Source organism: Hylobates moloch, unplaced genomic scaffold, assembly GCF_009828535.3.
Source record: "Hylobates moloch isolate HMO894 unplaced genomic scaffold, HMol_V3 SCAFFOLD_4, whole genome shotgun sequence".
NCBI lineage: Eukaryota > Metazoa > Chordata > Mammalia > Primates > Hylobatidae > Hylobates > Hylobates moloch.
In genome coordinates, this window is record NW_026652279.1 from 16,136,484 (window position 1) to 16,156,871 (window position 20,388).

A 20,388-nucleotide genomic window follows, 5' to 3' on the forward strand; every position below is an offset into this window, starting at 1 on the left:
ATAAATAGAAAGCAGGTAAAAATGCATTAAAGGTCTTTTAGGAAGACAACTCCAGATCTGTCTTCCACTCTTCTTCACTCTGCTCTCAGTCCCTAGGAGAGCTGACTGGTATGAACTATTGTCATTCTGGCTCCTTTGCCCTGTGGCTTCTAGCTGGGTGTAGGTAATAGGATGCTGGTGATGGGAGGGTGGAAGCAAAGAGAGGCTGGGATATTTATTACCCTGCATTCCCCAATGCTGAGCCACCATTTGGTACGGAATATCTTTGCCTAATAAAGACAACAGCACCATTTAGGCAACCCTCACTCACGAAAGGCTACTGCTATGGCTCTCTCCAGTAAAACCAACCCTTTGACCCTCTTCAAAAGTCTGCATTATACTCACTTGAATGCATTTTTGCCTGTCATATTTGTTTCAGTATGCCTCAATTGTCTGTATCCTATTTTCCCATGTGCATTCAACTTGTGCTAGAGTGAATTCTTTGCCCGATTGCAGGGAATTAGACCTAATGCATACGTCTTTTTTTTTACAGTGAGATTTTCAGAGTCTCAAAAAAGTACTCACATATTTGACATCTTTTTTCTTTTCTTTTCTCTTTTTTTTTTTTTTTTGAGACAGAGTCTCACTGTGTTGCTCAGGCTGGAGTGCAGTGGCACGATCTTGGCTCACTGCAATCTCCACCTCCTGGGTTCAAGCAATTATCCTGCCTCAACCTTCTGAATAGCAGGGATTATAGGTGCCTGCCACCATGCCTGGCTAATTTTTGTTTTTTTAGTAGAGACAGGGTCTCTCACCATGTTGGCCATCCTGGACTCGAACTCCTGACCTAAGGTGATCCACCCTCCTCGGCCTCCCAAAGCGCTGGGATTACAAGTGTGAGCCACCACGCCTGACCTACATCATCTTTCATTCTAATGTGAAATATTAGGAACACATTCCATACAGCTGTTTGGAACAGGAGGCTGGAAGAAGGCATCAATGAAGTTTAAGTTTGGCATTCTATTATGGCACATTAATTACATTCTTCTGCCAAACTTAAAAAAAAGATTGATTCCTCCAAAATATGCTAATCTGTGTCATTTCACAAGTGTAGACTTGTTTTAATCATTTATCAAGATCATTCTCCCAAATTTGGTTCTTTCAAAACAGAGGACTTTAAAGAAATGGACTGTAGATACTGCACTAGAACGTGGGAGCTTTCATTCCTCAGGCACCCAGGATCCATGAACTTAAAGGCTTCTGCCTCTCTTCATCATGTCTGTATCTCTTGTTCCTACCCAAAAGGGCACCAGAAAAGATCTGAGCCTGAGTGTAACGGCTTAGCTGATGAAATAAATTGGAGCCCAGGGAAACGAGCTTCTCAACTACTGCTTGGTCAAATCAGAAAGAAAATTAGTCTAGATGCTAACGATGATGTGTGCTCAGCATGCCACATGGCACATGATCAACCCTCACTGAGATAAGAGAAAGGAAGGAGCTATTAACAATTTTAAAGCCAAACTGGGGAAACTGCAACCCAGAAAGTTAGCCACACGACTGATAATTAAATACTCTGCCAAGTCCTTCTCCCCCTACCAAGGTTAATTTTTAAATCATTACTGAAACTAAGAAAAGACATATTTTTATCTTGGTGTAATTACATAAATTATTTTGTAAGATTTTCCCAATTAGTACTTCTTTCAGCTTGTTTCATTTTTCTTTATACTTACCAAGCATTTGGGGAAGAAATGTTTAATCGTTGTTTCCTTTCAATACTGTATTCATGCTACATTTGGACATTCTATTTGCTACTCTTTACACAAACAGGCAAGCGGCAATGCATTTCAACATGTAATTAATTTCAAGAAAGTCCCATTTTCCCATAGCTCTTCTCATCTTTCTGTGCCCCACTTTGATGGCAATATCAGCATGCATTAGAAATGGTGGCCACTGGGTCCCACACTGGGATTGTGCTATAGTAATATGTTACTTCACTGGTTTGCTTTTTTTTTCTTCAGTACAATCTCATTCCAAAGCCCAATATTCAAAACAGAGAAAAGTGAAAGCCCGAAGTCTCTTTCGGCCATTTTGACAATAGCTGCTTTATCTCATTTAATATGCAAACAATGCTGTGAGTTATTATTATCTATTTTAACTGAGCCTTGGAGAACTCGAACAACTTGCTCAAGGCCATACAGCAACAGGGTAGCAGAGCCCAAACTGCAGCTATTCAATCAACATATATTTTTTGCATGCCTCCTGTATGTCAGATACTACTCCAGGCACATGGGATAGATCAATGAAGAAAAAGGCCGAGTTACCTTCTCCTTGTAGAGTTTGTATTCAAACTAGCAGATCTGAACACAGGTTTGTCTAATTCTAAAATGGTGTGGACTTAGACACTGTGACGGTTCTATGAGGATTTTTAAATTTTCTGTCTTTCAGTGAAACTCTCTTTCTTGGTGTGACCAATAATGGTGTAATTCTCCTTTCTTATAAAACAACCTTATCTGGATGACTTCTTATTGACCTAAATTTATACACAGTTATGTGTTACAATGACAGGGATACATTCTGAGAAATGTATCATCAGATGGTTGTTGCATTGTGTGAACATTGTAGAGTGCAATTATGCAAACTTGCATGGTATAACCTACTACACACCTATGTTAGATGGTGTAGCGTAGTGCTCCTAGGCTATAAACCTGTACAGCATGTTACTGTACTGAATACTGTAGGCAAGTGTAACACAATGGTACATTTTTGTATATTCAAACATACATAAACATAGAAAAGGTAAAGTAAAATTGTGGTATTATAATCTTAGCGGACCACTGTTGTATATGTCGTCTGTCCTAAACTGAAATATCATTATGTAGTGCATGACTACATTAAAAAATCAACATCTACCTGCCCCTAAGCTGTTCAACAACCACCAGCGACTGCTAGCACTCTGTTCAGTTTGGAATCCCACAAGCCATTCATGTATATTCTTCCATTTATTTTTCTTAACTATTTTACAAGTTACGACTAGGTCAAGAATTATGATCCTGTCATGATTTCTGTAAAGGACAACATTGTTCATGGTGAGTGTGCATGTCAGTCTCTCATCTAAGGAGTTCCATATGTGTTCATTTATTTTCTTTTTTTTTCTTTTTTTCTTTTTTGAGACGGAGTCTCGCTCTGTCGCCCAGGCTGGAGTGCAGTGGCGCAATCTTGGCTCACTGCAAGCTCTGCCTCCCTGGTTCATGCCATTCTCCTGCCTCAGCCTCCTGAGTAGCTGGGACTACAGGCACCTGTCACCATGCCCAGCTAATTTTTTTATTTTTATTTATTTATTTATTTTTAATTTTTTAATTTTTTTTTTATACTTTAAGTTCAAGGGCACATGTGCACAATGTGCAGGTTTGTTACATATGTATACATGTGCCATGTTGGTGTGCTGCACCCATTAACTCGTCATTTACATTAGGTATATCTCCAAATGCTATCCCTCCCCCCTTCCCCCACCTCACGACAGGACTCAGTGTGTGATGTTCCCCACCCTGTGTCCAAGTGTTCTCATTGTTCAATTCCCACCTATGAGTGAGAACATGCGGTGTTTGGTTTTCCGTCCTTGAGATATGTTTGCTGAGAATGATGGTTTCCAGCTTCATCCATGTCCCTGCAAAGGACATGAACTCATCCTTTTTTATGGCTGCATAGTATTCCATGGTGTATATGCGCCACATTTTCTTAATCTAGTTTATCATTGATGGACATTTGGGCTGGTTCCAAGTCTTTGCGATTGTGAATAGTGCCGCAATAAACATACGTGTGCATGTGTCTTTATAGCAGCATGATTTATAATCCTTTGGGTATATACGCAGTAATGGGATGGCTGGGTCAAATGGTATTTCTAGTTCTAGATCCTTGAGGAATCACCACACTGTCTTCCACAATAGTTGAACTAGCTTACACTCCCACCAACAGTATAAAAGTGTTCCTCTCTACTAAAAATTTTTTGTATTTTGATAGAGACAGGGTTTCACTGTGTTAGCCAGGATGGTCTCGATCTCCTGACCTCATGATCCGCTCGCCTCGGCCTCCCAAACTGCTGGGATTACAGGTGTGAGCCACCACGCCCGGCAGTGTTCGTTTATTTTCTTTAAATAAATTTGATCAAACATTGAATTCCATATCCTGCTCAGCTAATGGGAGATTCAGCCACAGTCATTCCTGTGGCTCCCTTCCCAAAGCCCCCAAGATCACTTATTTTTGTGTTTGATTTGAGCCCTTTAATTCTAGCAGCTGGGGGCCATGTTTGGCGAGTGAGAAATCACTGCTGAGCGTGGGAAACACAGTTGTTCAATCTTGCCGTCAACCTGGGTACTGCCTTAGAAAGATGTAGGCCCCAGGAGGCTTTGTAAACTTCAGACATTTATTTCTGCCAATGTCATTGGAAATTTCTCTTCTATGTTTTCCTCAGTTGCAATTTCTCTCCTCTGACCCTCCAAGAAACATGGAACAATCTGCCTAATGGCCTGAACTTTTGAAACAAAGCTAGGAAGGAGTTTGCCTGCTCTTGCAGGCAACTCCTTTTGATAGCTTTTGGCATAATCCCTTGAGTTAAGGGAGCTTACCGTCAATTATTTGCTACAGAATATTTACTGGGGAGAAATAGATACATTAATGTCTCAGAAATTCTTCTGAGGGATGTCTCACACCTACTGACTGCTTATTATCATGAGCCAGAAATTGGCCAGGTGCAGTGGCTCACGCCTGTAATCCCAACACTTTGGGAGGCCAAGGCAGGCAGATCACCTGAGGTTGAGAGTTCGAGACTAGACTGACCAACATGGAGAAACCCCATCTCTACTAAAAAATACAAAAATTAGCTGGGCATGGTGGCGCACGCCTGTAATCCCAGCTACTCGAGAGGCTGAGGCAGGAGAATCGCTTGAACCTGGGATGGGGAGGTTGTGGGGAGCCGAGATCATGCCACTGCACTCCAGCCTGGGCAACAAGAGTGAAACTCCATCTCAAAAATAAATAGATAGGTAAATAAATAAATAAAGAGCCAGAAATTATGAGAATCTCATTACATAACTAATCTTATCCAATCCTCCCAATAGCCTACTGAGGTTAGGCCTATTATTGTTCCCATTCTACAGGTGAGGAAAATGAGGCTCACAGAGTTTATGTAATTTTCCCAACACAGGTGGCAAGTGGTAGAATTGCGATTTGCTATGGGACTGGCCTCAGAGCCACACTCCCTTACAGCTGTGCTCCTTCCATCCCATATACCTTTACCTCCATTGCCAATGCCACTGCCAGTTCTGTAACCAAAAGGGAGCTACTGTTGGCTCCCCATCATCTTTCATTGCTTACATCCATTGTCATGGAATTAAAGGAATCTTGCATCCAGCCGTTCTTGGCTTCCTTTAAAAGATGCGGATTAAGTTGTTCTCCTGTATTTATGTGGTGTTTTACTTCTTCATACTCTCTTTCTCTTCCTTAAGTCTGGACTATTCTGTCTCTGATCAGGCTTCGCTGTGTCAAGACCAGTGTTTATTATGTTTAAGTGTGCAGGAAGATGTTTCCTTACAGATAGTTACTAAAAATATACACTAACAAGACCTGGTCCCAAATGTTTGGATTGAGTGGGTTCTGGGAGAGCTGTGGGAGCTCAATTTTAACACCTTCAGGTAATTCTGTTGTAGGGGGTTCACAGTCCATACTTTGAGCATCATTGCTCTATTCCTTATCCTTTCTTTTCTTAACTTGTTAATATTAATTCAAGTCAATGCTTGTTTGGTTGGAAGGAACAGAAACTCTCTCAAGGCAGTTCAAATATAAGGAGAATCTATTAAAAAGAAGGGCAAGGTTACATTATGAAAAAGAGTAAGGCCAAGTCATTTGAGAACTGAATGACTGTCAAAGAGCTATTTTATTCTGGCTGCCCCCAACTTTTTTTGAGATAGAATCTCAGTCTGTCATCCAGGCTACAGTACAATGGCAGGATGACGGCTCACTGAAGACTTGACCTCCTGGGCTCAAGCAATTCTCCCATCTCAGCCTCCCAAGTAACTAGGACTACAGGCATGTGTCACCATGCCTGGCTGATTTTTGTATATTTTGTTGAGATGGGGGTCTCACTAAGTTGCCCAAACTAGTCTTGAAATCCTGGGCTCAAGCAGTCCTCCTGCATTTGCCTCTCAAAGTATTGGGATTACAGGTGCAAGCCATCACACCTGGCTTATTCTGCCCTCTTGCACATTCCACGGGCCCTTGTCTCCTCCATTCTTAAGGTATGCATGAGAGTGTATCTCATCTCTGCAGATTAGCTTTGTCCTGCCTGTCCATGGCCTTAGTTTGAGAAGTCTGAACTGAGCCCTAAATTTGACACACTACTGCATTACATTCACTAACTATAATCTCTATAATTTCTTATTTAAATATCTCAAACAAGAATCTGACTTGCTAGGCTTCACAGTCCACAGAGAATTTACATTTGATCAAGACACCATCCTGGAGCCCTCATTTGAAGGTGTGTTGGCAAGTGGAGGGGTACCTGGCCCCTGTGATGCAAACCTGCCCGTGTAAGCCTGCCACTGAATCAGGAGTTACACGCTTCCTCAGGCAAGCTTGAAGGGAAGCTTCATAAGAAGACAGCTGTGGGTGGGATGAAATCACAACTATGAATCCCACAATGTCATTGTTGGCAAAATCTTCTTTGAATTTTATTTATCTTGCCAGTTCTCAGCTCTGCTGCTCCCAGTTTCCTCTAACTGCTCACTACTAAATAGGGGACCCAGTTCAAATGGTTATTCTTAGCCTTTAAAGCCACCTGTGACCTGGTCCTCCCATGCCTATCTGAAGTCACCTTTCCAAACAGGAACCTTTGGCAGGTGGGCCTCTACTCCTCTGCTTTTTCATCATGCCATGGCTAATCCAGAATGTTTTCCACTCCTTCCACCTTTACTTACTTTCCCTTGAAAGTCCTGTTAAGCCTTACTACCCTTATGAAGACTTTCAACATGTCCCATCCTTCTTGACAATGCAAACATTTCCTGTTTGGGTGACCTAGTCAGACCTTCATTATATTTGGTCTTACATTATCCTCTGTTTCAGATGTTTCATCCTATTTCACTAAACAGAGAGGTCTTTGAAGGCTCAAAGTATCTTATAGACAGCTGGCTTCTCTAGAGCCTATAAAAGAATCCCAGAATGTAACAAAGCCACCAAGAAACTAAGACAAAGAGCTGGAGGACAGTGGCTTCCTGTTGACGAAAGTACTCTATGAACTTAATACTGCAATTCAATCTCGCCCTTATTTTTTAGTCAACCCATCTAAAATATTTGGCCCACATGATACGTGATTTCCTTTCATATCCTTTTTTATTCCTTTTCTACTCCAACTAATGCTATTTTCATTCAACTGGTTAAATTCAGTATACATTGAACATCAGATGAAACAACGTGTTGATAAAAAAATTTCGGCCAAAGACAAACTTCAAATAAGAGGTCATTGTTTTAAATGCAAGCAGACAAAGTAGCATGGTAACACACATACACAATTTAATCCAAAAAGAAATTACCTCATAGCCCAGTAAATGTCCATTGCTCAACTTCCAAGGAATGGTGTTCCATGAAACCTCAATTTCTGAGGAAGATAGGCTATTTGCAGAGACTTGAGATGGGGCCACTGTAGGCTCTGTTCGGAAACAGATATTGAAATATGATGATAATTTTGGCAGTTAGTTTAAAACACAGATTAACGTTCTTATTTTTATAAAAGCATTTTTACATATTTGAAAATTGTATGAAATATTCTGGCACCATATGTTGAAAATAGAGACACTGGTCCATTTCCGTTTCTTAGGAAAAGATGGCATCATAGCCAAAGGCTTTTCTTTGCTAAACAGCCGTGGCAACCTATACTTTCCTCCCTTGCACCTCTTTCTTGGCATCTTCCTTATCTTCCTGTTTTTGCCTGTCTTCTCCTCACCTTGTCTTTATTTCCTTCCCTTCGTCTCATTCCTACTGCTTGGGAACTTCTCTGCCCACAAATGCTACTTAGTTTTCATTTTGCCAAACAAAGGTCTAAGTTAAGTAACGCTCATTTACACAATAAACACTGAGTGAGTACCTTCTCCAGCGAGGCCAACAGAGACAACTGGAATGTGGTGCATGGCATGCTGTTTTGAAAGAGTAGATAGAAATGCAGGTGGCTTATTATATAGCAAGAAGATTCCCCTTTGCAATAAGCACTGTTGAGATTCTATGGGGTTCACAGTGGTTCTCCCCTCTCAGGACCCAGCTCTGAGCAGGAATTTCCCCTCCCTCAGGTGCATTTCTCTGTCAAATGATCCTGCTTCTCAGACAAGGTGGCTTGATGCTAAGACGAATTCCTGGTCTAAGGTTGGGCCTCTTAGATCGTCTCTCCTGATAATTTGAAACTTGGTTTGGAGAGTCGAGGAGTACTTGGAGCCCATCGATCCAGTGCAGGTGCTCTAGAGGAGCAGACCATTTTCTGAGGTTACAGGGCTTCTCTGATTAAAGTTCTTTGTGAGGTTTGCTGCATAACTCTCCCTTGGATTCACAGAGACACCCTAGTAGATTTCACAGAAATCTTTTGCTCCTTTCTTAGGTAAGCCCAATTCATTTTTCATGTTTGAACAGAAAGACTTTTAGCTAACTCTTCAGTGGGAGCAAAAATGATAACAGGAGAAGAAAAATGAGGGAGGCAACAATGGGTAAGAGGCTGTTGCTGCCCCTCTTTTCCAGTTGCCAGCACCTAGGTCCTGGATGCACAGGTAAACAGGGTCCGAAAACTCCCTGGATAATTGCCATCACTCGCCAGACCCCTGACTTGCCCTTGCAATCCCTGGCAGCTTTTAGAAATGACGCGTGGCTATGAATTTAAGACTCTTCTGCAAAGACTTTTATAGTCCTAAAAAAAAGATCCCTCTCAGAACTCAACCAAAAGTGAGAAGACAAGAATAGGGGCGGGGATCCGAAGAAAAATCAACTCTACTTACTATTCTTAGGAGTGACAACTGCAGGCCACTTTTTGCAACTTACCGTCAGGTCTGGAGGGTAGGGGGTACACTGATATATTTCGTGAGCTCAGAATAGTTAAGGGCAAAGGCCCTTGGTTAAAATACTGGCTGTACCACTCACTATTAGGAATTTTGGCAAATTTATTACTCTCTTTTACAAGGCTTCCATTTTCCCATTTGTAAATCGGAAATAATAGTGCCTATATTTTTTATTTGAAATATCAAATTAGGTAATGTCTGGCAGGTAGTAAAACTTCAATACATGTTAGTTTCTGCCATTTTTTTTTTGTAGAACTACATGAGATGGCCAATAGTTTTTGCTGATCTATGAAATGGCAACTTTGTATAATTCTTTTACCTTGATTATTTTCTAAAGCAGTCATGAGACAAAATGTAGATGTCTCAATATCTGAGACAGGTATAAAAGAAAGGCAAAGAAACGGAATGGGTCCAGAGTGAAGTATGTCTGTATCTCCACCAGCAGGTTCATATCCCTCCAACCTGCACATTGCATATCTGTTGAATGAGATACCACTGCTCCTGACTGTTCATCCAGTAACATCCTTTTCTCAGGCCATGGGAACCACTGTGCAACTTAGGACTAGGGTAGCTCCAAGGGGTGTATTTTTATTACCTCAAGGTAAGGCTGTCATTTTCCTTGCTTCACAAGCTGGAACGTAGGAAGTGTTCCTCATAAACAGATTTTTAAATTGATGGTTATGATCTGAGACAGGTCTCAACCAATTTTGTGATTTATTTTACCAAGGTGTTAAGGACATGCCCAGAAGAAAAAAAAACAAAAAAACAAAAAAACAAAAAAACGGGTTCACAGAAACAGTCTGTGGTCTGTGTCCATTTCCAAAGGTGAATCTGAGGGCTTTAATATTTGGAGTGGGCTGGAGTGGAAAGAGGAAGGGTATGGTAATCCACGTGTTGCAAGGGAAAAGGAGCAGATAGGAGGCTAATCACTTAGGTCTCCTGCTCAGTAAATCAGCACTTCACATAAGGCAAGGCGAACATAGAGTAGCTACCTGTAGAGAGATTTAACCTTTTATCTGTAGCTATCTGGTTAGGAACAAAAGCAAAGGCATTTTGTTGCATGACTCGGCTTTCAGCTTAATTTCTTCCTTTTGGCCTAGTGAACTGGGGTCCTGAGGTTTTATTTTCCTTTCACAGCTACATCCTCTAACTATCCATTAAGTCTTATACTTCAAGTCATTTATGATTGATCTTTATGACTTGCAGTGGGAATCTAACTACTACCTAGATCATTGTTCTTTGGAATAAATAGATTTGAAGTCAAAACGAGACTCCAAATCAGTTTTTGGAGCACAAATAATTATTATTAGGCGGAACTGATACACAGTCATGTTTTCCATACCTTCTTCTGCAGAGAACACTGTTGTCACTGGGCTAAATGGTCCTTCACCTTTGTTATTATAAACACCCACTTTAACTTCATATGGTGAATATGGCACGATGCTTTCATTCCTAAAGACATATCTTGGGGTGTCGGGGGATGTCACCACTGTCTGGATCCAGGTGGTAACCCCAAGAGGGCGGAAAGCAACAACATACCCAAAACCTTCACCATTCTGTAGTTCTTCAGGGACTGGCTATAAAGGAAAGACATACTGAATCACCCTTACACATAAGGGCAAGGCAAAAATGAATGTAGCTGTAATCCACAGGCATTTATTTGTAAAAGTCATCAAATAATCAACTACATTGTATTAAGCAGTTGGATGAAAAAAGGAGAAAAACATCAGCAGGAGAGTCATGTCAGCTGCTTTTAAACAGACATATGTCACCATTTCATAACCATCCAGATAATGAACTGGAATTTTCTGTGATTATTCAGATAGCTGATCATCTTATGGCTGAAGTCTGAGTTTCTAATAGTAAGATATACTTTCAGTTGAAAATATCTGATCTCTTAAGTCAAATAAAAATTATCTAATTCTTAATGTTGACTTTATGAGAAGAAACATTGAAATGGTGATTAAGAACAATTAAGTAAAACTGAAAAAAAAAAAAAAAAAAAAAGGCCCGGTACGGTGGCTCACGCCTGTAATCCCAGCACTTTGGGAGGCCAAGGCAAGTGGCCATCATGAGGTCAGGAGTTTGAGACCAGCCAGTCCAATATGGTGAAACCCTGTCTCTACTCGAAATACAAAAATAAGCCAGGCATGGTGGCATGTGCCTGTAGTCCCAGCTACTCGGGAGGCTGAGGCAGGAGAATTGCTTGAATCTGTGAGGCAGAGATTGCAATGAGCCAATATCACGCCACTCCTGGGTGACAGAGAGAGACTCCATCAAACAAAAAAAAAAAAAAAAAGGAAGTAGATACTGATTTATAAATTAACGAATTACATCCCTGTAACTCTAGCACTTTGGGAGGCCAAGGCAGCTGGACCATTTGAGATTAGGAGTTTGAGAGCAGCCTGGCCAACATAGCAAAACCCCGTCTCTACTAAAAATACAAAAATTACCTGCGCATGGTGGCACATGCCTGTAATTCTAGCTATTTGGGAGGTTGAGGTGGGAGAATCACCTGAACCCAGGAGGTGGAGGTTGCAGTGAGCCGAGATTGCACCACTGCACTCCAGACTGGGCAACAGAGCAAGACTGTCTCAAAAAAAAGGAAAAAAAATATTAACGAGTTAAACTCAAAGCTATACTTAAGTCATGTCAAAAATTTTATTGACAGATCATCAACATCTTCAAAAACTGCAAGTAATTCTAGTACTTTTTGACTTAAAACCTATTAACCTTTCTCCTACTGATGATGTAAGCCAATGGCTGAGAGAACGGCCAGGAAAGAAACAAACTCAAGCACCTGTTGGAATAGGTGACTTCACCAGTGGGGCCTGCACAGCTGCTTGGAAAGTCATACGGGGAGCTTGGGGGGCAACAGCCACAACATAACTCATCTCTCTGTCTACCAACCAGGTGACCCTGGGCAAATTATTTCTTATATCCGAGCCTGAGTATTTTCATCTGTAAATTGTTGCAAGGATGACATGAGGAAAATATATGCTAAATGCTGGGAACAGTGGATGGCTCAGAGAAAGTATCAAAAAATATTAGCTACTAGGGCTACAACCACCACCACCAGCCCCACTACCACTAACCCCACCACCACCACCTATATTACCACCAGCAGCAGCAGCACCCACCAGCCACACCCCCAGCACCACCACCAGCACGAGCTGCACCATTGGCACCACCACCTGGGAAACCATAAAGATCATGGGAACAGCAACACCCTAATGGGGAAGATGCTGCCCAAACACTTACATCCCAGGTTATTACAAGTTCAGACCGGCTTCCACCTCCTCCGTTGACTTCAGAAGGAGGCACTTCTGGAACTGCACAGGTCAGAGAAACAGAGATGAAATGGTACTTGCATTTAGTAATATTTATCTAAAAGACAATGCAATTTTTTAAAATTTAAAATAATTTCATCATTGGCATATTATTCATACATATGGGTGTTTATGTACATAATACTTATATATTATATATATTTACATATTTTTATGAGATCATCAAACAACATATTTACATGAAATCATAAAAAAATTCAGAACCTCTCAAACAGTAATAAAAACATGACCAAGTTGGAAGATACTTTGCTAGTATGAGAGTTAATAAAACAAGAAAAAGTGATTCACCGGAGATGATGGGAAATCAATCCAGCATGAATGTTTAGCTTGTGACTATTCCAAGTAGAATATAATTCTGAGAACAACATTGCCTATATGTAAGGATGACCCAGACTCAAACCCTCGAATCTTGTTCTGAGGTATTATTTATAAACTTCACAGGAGCATCAGATTCTCACACTGAGAACTTTAGGCTTAGTGAACCCCACGACACAGCTAGAATGTAAGTCCCATGAAGGTGGGTCTTTGCTATGGTCACAGCTGTACTTGCAACAGCTAGAAAGTGCTGAGCACAGAGAGGGTGCTCCCTAAAATATGTTTTGTGTGAACAAATGACCAGAACACCAGGACAAGCACAGTTCCTCTATTTCTCATATTTCCTAACATAAACATTATGTGCATTGTTGTGAGTGAAACAGCATCATGAAAATTACTGAAACATATTTGATGACTTCCATCTTAGCTGAGTTCCTAAAGTGATATACCCGCTCTATTTCAAACTTCATTTTAGTTAATACTAAGTAATATTACAGATTCTGAAAAGGCAATCTTTAGGTCTCAATTGTCCCTATAATGCGATGCTATGTACACTTTCTAGTTTGAGTTTTAATGCTAGGATATTTTTAGAATAGTAAAAGCAGTCTTATGGTCTATGTGAATAGTTGTCTCACATGGAAATTCCTATCAATGATTCTTTCTTAATTCAACACTTGAAGTGACAAAATATACCTATTCATCAATTGCTTAAGCTCGTTCACTAAGCTTGGTGGCAAAATGAGATTTCCTAGCAGCAGAACTCCCAAATGTCATTATCCTACCAATTTGTCAATGCTTGTTATAAATGAAAACAGCACTTCCCTTGTTAACAGGGTAACTATGTCAGATAGTAATTACAACCTTAAGTGACAAAAACATATTCACCCAACATGCACTAATGATCGTTTACAATGAACTGAACTCTTAGAAATGTCACACTACATCAGAATCACTTCCATGTGTTTCTTTTGACAAATGCCATATGGCCGGTTCTGCCATTAGAAAGGTCAGATAATTGCAACAATGGATTATTGAGGCCGACTCCCTGCTGGCCTGGAGTTCAGGGCCAAGGGAAACGGAAGTACACAGAAATCTATTAATCCGTTACTCAGAAAACAAAAACACTAACCTGCCTCTTCAGTTCTTACTTTTTCTGAGGGCAAACTTGGTTCTCCACCTCCAATTTTGTTACTGGCTACAACCCGAAATTCATATTCCACCCATGGGTTTAACTCAACTACAGTGGCTGTGTGTGTTTTCCCATCGATGACCTCAGGCACTACAAAGGAATATTTCAGAGGTAAGAGTCTGCCTGCTTTAGCATTGACTTGAAATCCGTTTATACATGTGCAGATGACATCTGCCTCTCCCCCTTTACCTGTTGTGACGGTTTGCCAACCCACGGAGAAAGGTGTCCGAGCCTGGATAGAATAGGATATAACTGGGCTATGGTTGTCTTTACCTTCTTTCCAAGAGAGTTGGGCTGTTGTATCTGTAATTTCATCTACTTTCACATTTTCTGGTGGTCCAGGTGAACCTAAGGAAGGCACAAATGGAAACACTGGGTAGCAATTCCATAAATGTCATCCTCTCCCATCAAAGAGAAGAGAATGTCACATGACCACTTCAATATCTCTGACTTTTCCCAATTTCAAAAGCACTTAGGGAAAAGGCCATTTACCTGGTAATAGAACAACTACTTCCCTCTACTCCCCCTCCCTGCATGTCTGTTGTTAGATCTTAAATTTGGATGTGAGGCAGTAATTCCCAAACCGTAATACTCTCTGATTGCAGATGATATTCACTTTTTTTTTTTTTTAAAGCCTCTGTTCAGCAGGATTCCTGTACCTTTCTAAATTCAGTGTCCTTTTCTCCTGGTGTGATGCCTTTCCCTTTAATCCACTGGTTTATCTCTGTAGTTCCCAATCTGATATCTAGATGTGTTTTATTTTATGAAACACTCTGGTCATTTTTCAGCCCAGTAGCAAATCAGTATCCTGGACAGCAGCTCAGGTTGGCAAATTTTCTCAGTCATTCTGAATAATCCTAATACTTTTTTTCTATTTTTAGAAAATTGTCCTACATACAATTATTCCCAAATCCTGATTATTTTGGAAGCAAACACACAGCACAATATTCTCTTTCAAATTAAATACAATCACTGAATTAACGACATGCTCAAAAAAAACACATCAGCTTGGCAGCAGCTGCGGAATGGCAATTACAGTGAGAGCTATTTGAAGGGCAGAGTTCAGATTTTTATTTCTTTGAATTAGCACTCACCCCTATTGTCATATTCTGTGGTCTATGAGTGCGGATGAAATCAATATTATAACTCGTATGCTCACATACTATCTCATCATGGTTTTTCCTCCAGTAAGGAATGCTGTTAAGATGTGAAGTTACAAACTCAAGGAGGCATAAATGTTTTACCTCTTACTATGAGGTCAGCAGCAGATGAAACACTGTCCACCCCCGTTTGCACCATACAAACATATTTCCCACTGTGTTTCAGCTGAATGTTTCTGATCATTAAATCACCAGATGAACTCTGTTGGGAAAACAGGTAATGAATACACTGTTTTTTTTTTTTTTAAAAAAAAAACACAAAGAAGTTAGAAGTCTATGGCCAAAAACAACAACATTGCAATGAAAACTATATTTAGGGAGCAAACCAAGGTGGTGTAAGAGAGTAGATTGCTACAATGGAATGTATGGAAATAAAAACAAGTTAAAAACCATACATGACGGCAGTCAAAGATTTCTGTAGCCAAATAAACAACAAGCTTCCTCCTGAGCGTTTATGGTTTCAAAAATAAATAAGGGCAGAGATTACAGTCTCAGAGTCTATTTACTTCCACCAGGGTGACACTTCTTTTTATATCCACTGCTCAGCACCAGCTCAACTCTTTTCTCTGGTTCCAACCCCTTTGCAATTATCTGCCTGAGAAGAAGAGGGACGCATGTGGGTATCTAGTAGGAGATAAATGCAGCACGACAAGCAGATTACCACGGTTGAAACACTTGTCTGAACACATTGGAGCTTAAAAAGCCTAAAGCTGTTTAATTCCTTGGCTGCAGAAGTTAGGGACAGTCAGCATGAAAGCAAGAACTCCTCAATAAGAAGAAATTAAAACATTTTAAACCTTAAAAATAACAGCTAGCCAGGCACGGTGGCTCAAGTCTGTAATCCCGGCATTTTGGGAGGCTGAGGTGGGTAGATCGTTTGAGGTCAGGAGTTCGAGACCAGCTGGCCAATATGGTGAAACCCCATCTCTACTAAAAATACAAAAATGAGCTGGGTGTGGTGGCACGCCCCTGTAATCTCACCTATTCAGGAGGCCGAGGCATGAGAATCACTTGAACTTGGGAGGTGGAGGTTGCAGTGAGCCGAGATCGAGATCACACCACTGCACTCCAGCCTGGGTGACAGAGCAAGACTCTGTCTCCCCCTCCAAAAAATAAATAATAATAACAGCTGTCCTTAAAGACATTTGCCGGCATTCCCCAAGAGCTAATTAACAGAGCAATTATATTTCTAAAAGCTCAATGTTAAATGGACCTCATTTTAAGAGAATGTAAAATTGTGTTAATAAAAAGACTAACTGCAAGCCAGTTTCACACATTAGTAAAAATATGACTTGTAATAAAATGATTTCGAAACCAAAGCCCTTGGAAAATGATCATCAGTTCATGCCAGAACTGGTAAAGAGAAAGAAGCAATAAGTAGCATTTATCTTATTAATTAAAAGAAAAGTTTTTGTCTTGAATTTTAGTAGTATATATTGCAAGATGAATTCTACTACCCTATTTTTAGGTAATTTCTTAAAATCTTTTATAGGGTAATTTCTTAAATGTTGCTTCCCATCTTTAGGATTCTTAATGGGTTGCATGTTCTCTGTTAGTTGTATTGTATAGTTTTAGATGAAATTTGTGAGAACTGGAAGAAGACAGATGGGAAATGATTGATGGTTGTAATTAAATGATAATCCAGAAACTGTTAAGCTTGCATGTTTTACTTTCATCAAGTTAAAACTTTTTTCTTTCCCTCTCTCCCTCTCCTTCTCCTAGGGTTATTTAGAAATGTATCCCCAGGACAAAAACCTTTAATGCTTGCTGACCTTTAGAAACTCTCAGGTTTTACAAGCTTCATATACTCACAGGAAGTTGATTATCATTTCTATGGAAATCTCTTATTTTCAGTGAAGAACTGTTACTATTAAATGCCATCTAAGGCATTGGGGTAAGGTTGTTATTCTTGCCAACCTTTGTTTGCTTATTTTGAAGGCATCTGGGTAAAATAGAACTGTGTCAGGACTTTACGTCCTCACATATCTGGATACACCTTTTAGACACAATGGCTGGCTTTGTTTCTTGAAGGAGTAAGGAAAAGTTTGGTGTTGGACTTCTGACTTCTGTTTACTCTTGGCACTGACAGGTGAAGAGAAATAGCTGCATCATAAAAAATGAAGCCATCTTCCTAAATAAACGTAGTTAGGGGAAATATAATTTTTAATTATCCTTTTACACTGCACAGTAGAAAAAGGAAGCAATTAACTAAAACAAGTAGAAATGGAAATGAATTTTTTTCAGCCCCAACATGGAGTTGAGTGTATGAATACATAAATGGAGAATACAATTTGACCGCATATAAGAGAGATCCTCTCATTATTTTTTGTCTCCATTAATAAAATATATTTGTATTATTCATCTTCTAATGCTATCGCTCTCTCACTCTATGATCTTTTAAGGGAGCACTACATAGAGACAAGACTTATCTTAACAAAAGTGCATCCATTGCTTGCTACGTTAGATTCATTCAAGGACATAGAAGTGTCTAACACATGGCCCTTGCTTTCTAGAATGCAAACTCAAGTTAGGGTAAAAAGGTGGTACAAACATGTGAAACAAGTTATGTTTACAAATTTAGAAAGTGTAATCCACAAAGGTTAAATAAAATCATATAGCATATGCCATGTGTAGACGATGGCAAAATGAAAGAGACAGACATTTCCAAGTTCTGCTGAAGATGTGGAACTGGAACTCTTATTGCTGAAAGGCGTGTAAATTGGTACAATTACTCTGGACAATTGTTTAGAAGCATCTACGAAGGCAGGACATACATATAATTTATCACCCATCAATTCCATTCCTAAGTATATGCCCTACAGAATGGCATGCATCTGTCTACCAAAAGACATTTACAAGAATGTTTATAGTTATTATCCATAATAGCTAAAAATAGAAACAACCCTATAACAGTAAAATAGACAAATAAGAAGTGGAATAATCATTTAACAAAATACTATTAGGCCATGAAAATGAATGAACTGCAACTACACAGATCAACATGGGTTGAGTTTCAAAAGCATGAAGGATATAAACCAGATGGAAAGGAGTATTTGATCATGACTGATCATATAAGAAGGCTGGATTGTGGCTACCTTTGGAGGTATGGTAGTTTTGAGATGAAGCACCATGAGGACATCTAGGAAGCGGGTCATCTTCTGTTTCTTGTTTTCAGTGCTGGTCACTTGAATGTGCTCATTTTGTGAAAATGAATTGGGCTATCCTCTTATGACTTGTGCATTTCTTGGTAGAACACAATGCTTACCAAAATGCAGTTATGATTATGCACAACTACACCCCTAAATGCTCAGCTTTCAATAGGGTCATAGATGGGAGAAGTCAAGTAACATGACTGTAATTCTAAACTTCAACTTCTTTCATAGGAATTAAACATTTAATAATAGTAATTTAATTAAAATGCTACTAGCATATCGTATCATTCCTTATCAAGATGCAATTCAGTATTCCCAGGCATTTAAGGAAAAAAAAAAAAAAGATAAAAGAAACTACAAAAGGAAGTTTCACTTATGTCAAACTAATTCTTTTCCTCATCAATTTGTCATTGTTAGAGAATATAGTTAGTAATGAATTAAATGTGATAAAGGATGTGAGAGAGAAATGTCGAAAAAAAAAACTCGGTAAAATTAGTTGAAATGGGATGAAATAGTACTAGATGGATTATTTACCATATTTATAAATAAACTTGCATCTAATATTTAGAAATAATAAGAAACATATTTGCCATTATTTAGAGTATAAAATAATTCAAATAACACAACACTAACCATCTTTGGATAAATTCTTAGAAACACTAATAATATTTTGAACAAAAAATAGCTTATCTGTTAAATTAGTTTGTCTTTGTTTGCATTGTTTTCCGAAACTTCCTTTTTCCCCACCTCTTCAAGAAGAAAGGACCAGAATTGAGAAGGTGCAAATTCATAGCTTTACTTTCTTCTCCTCATATCTCTATTTTGCTAAAACTTCCCCTCAAAGCCCACTAGTGTAATTCTGTTTTCCAGAAAGCACATCTTTTTTTCTATGCTGCTGTCCACAATTTACTCAGGAAAGGAGTTTTTGGAAGTGAGAGAGGTCTATTCCAGTATCTTACATAGGAGTGTAAGAAGCAGGATATGATCCTCTAAGTCATACAAATTGAGATCCCTTTTCAAAGCACCACCTATTAAAAATAAGATCATTCATTCAAAAACTGTTTATAAAGTAACTATTCTACTTTAGTTGCTGGGAATCCAAAATGGTCCTTATGTCCATAGGGCATAGAGTTGGAAGACAGGCATTAATGAAACGACTACACAAATCAATGTAAAATTATAATGTAATGTAAACTCAAAATACATTGGGGGAAACTAGAACTTTTTGGGGTTTCAGTGAACTGCTCACTGAGCTAAGATTTAACATATGAGCAGAAGTTGTCCAGGAAAAGTGGGTAAAAAAATAAACTACACTAGGGTACTTAGGCATGTGCAAAGACCTAAGGTAGGTAAGAACACAGTTTATTTGAGTAACTCAAGAAGGAGAGCTGAATGGGGTGGACAGGGGACAGGAATGTCAGGGGTAGAGTTAATCCACAAATTGTTAATCTGTCCCCAGAAAATAAAAAGTTCACTGTAGCTGACTTCAAGTTCATATTTACATCTTAATGACAGTAATATTTTTTCTTTTTTGTATTTTTACAATATCTACTAAACTTAACTAGAATTACTTTCTTATTCAATTATTTGTCCATCTAATCATACAGGTTTCTCTTAGAAAAAACCAAATCATATTTCCATAATATGTTACAAGTATTAACAGTAAATGGATTTGTAAGCCAAAGCATCCTTGAAATAAATGCTAAGGGAAAAGCCAGTGTGTATCAAATGAAATAGGAGAGGACCTGATTAACTTTTCCCCTGTATTTTCTTAGATGATGACACTAATGGAATTTTTGATGTAATTTAAAAACCACTCTGCACTAAAGAAAGAAAACACTACCTGATTTGATAACCCATACCAGATAAAAACAAATAAGCAGAAAGATCATCACTAATTACAGGTAGGCTGAAAATACATTGTGATATCTACCACATGCTAAAATCAAGGTTTAAAATAAACTTTGGAATTAGGGGAACCTCTTGAACCTTGCAAATGTTGTATGAACTTTCAGTATAATAAATTATAAGCAAAAAACGAATTCGCTAGTAAGCACTCTCAATGTAAATGCTGCCGCTGGACTGCCAAGAAGCATAATTTTCCAGTTTAAGAAAAAAAATTACATTTTGATGGCTATTTGGAACTGAGGTTGAGTAAGC

General features: G+C 39.2%; 1 protein-coding gene across 2 annotated transcripts in view; it reads right to left on the reverse strand.

Annotated features, from left to right (window-relative positions):
• Positions 1-20,388, reverse strand: part of CNTN3 (contactin 3) — a 348,715-nt gene that overhangs the window by 26,357 nt on the left and 301,970 nt on the right. The window contains exons 14-19 of one of the 2 annotated variants that reach the window (XM_032149509.1): positions 15,161-15,278; positions 14,106-14,264; positions 13,857-14,006; positions 12,324-12,394; positions 10,405-10,639; positions 7,560-7,675 (exon numbers count right to left, since the gene is read on the reverse strand). In XM_032149509.1, coding sequence (XP_032005400.1) covers positions 7,560-7,675; positions 10,405-10,639; positions 12,324-12,394; positions 13,857-14,006; positions 14,106-14,264; positions 15,161-15,278 — 849 coding nt within the window. The remainder of the gene's footprint in view (positions 1-7,559; positions 7,676-10,404; positions 10,640-12,323; positions 12,395-13,856; positions 14,007-14,105; positions 14,265-15,160; positions 15,279-20,388) is intronic. The other variant, XM_058437166.1, reaches the window with a different exon arrangement.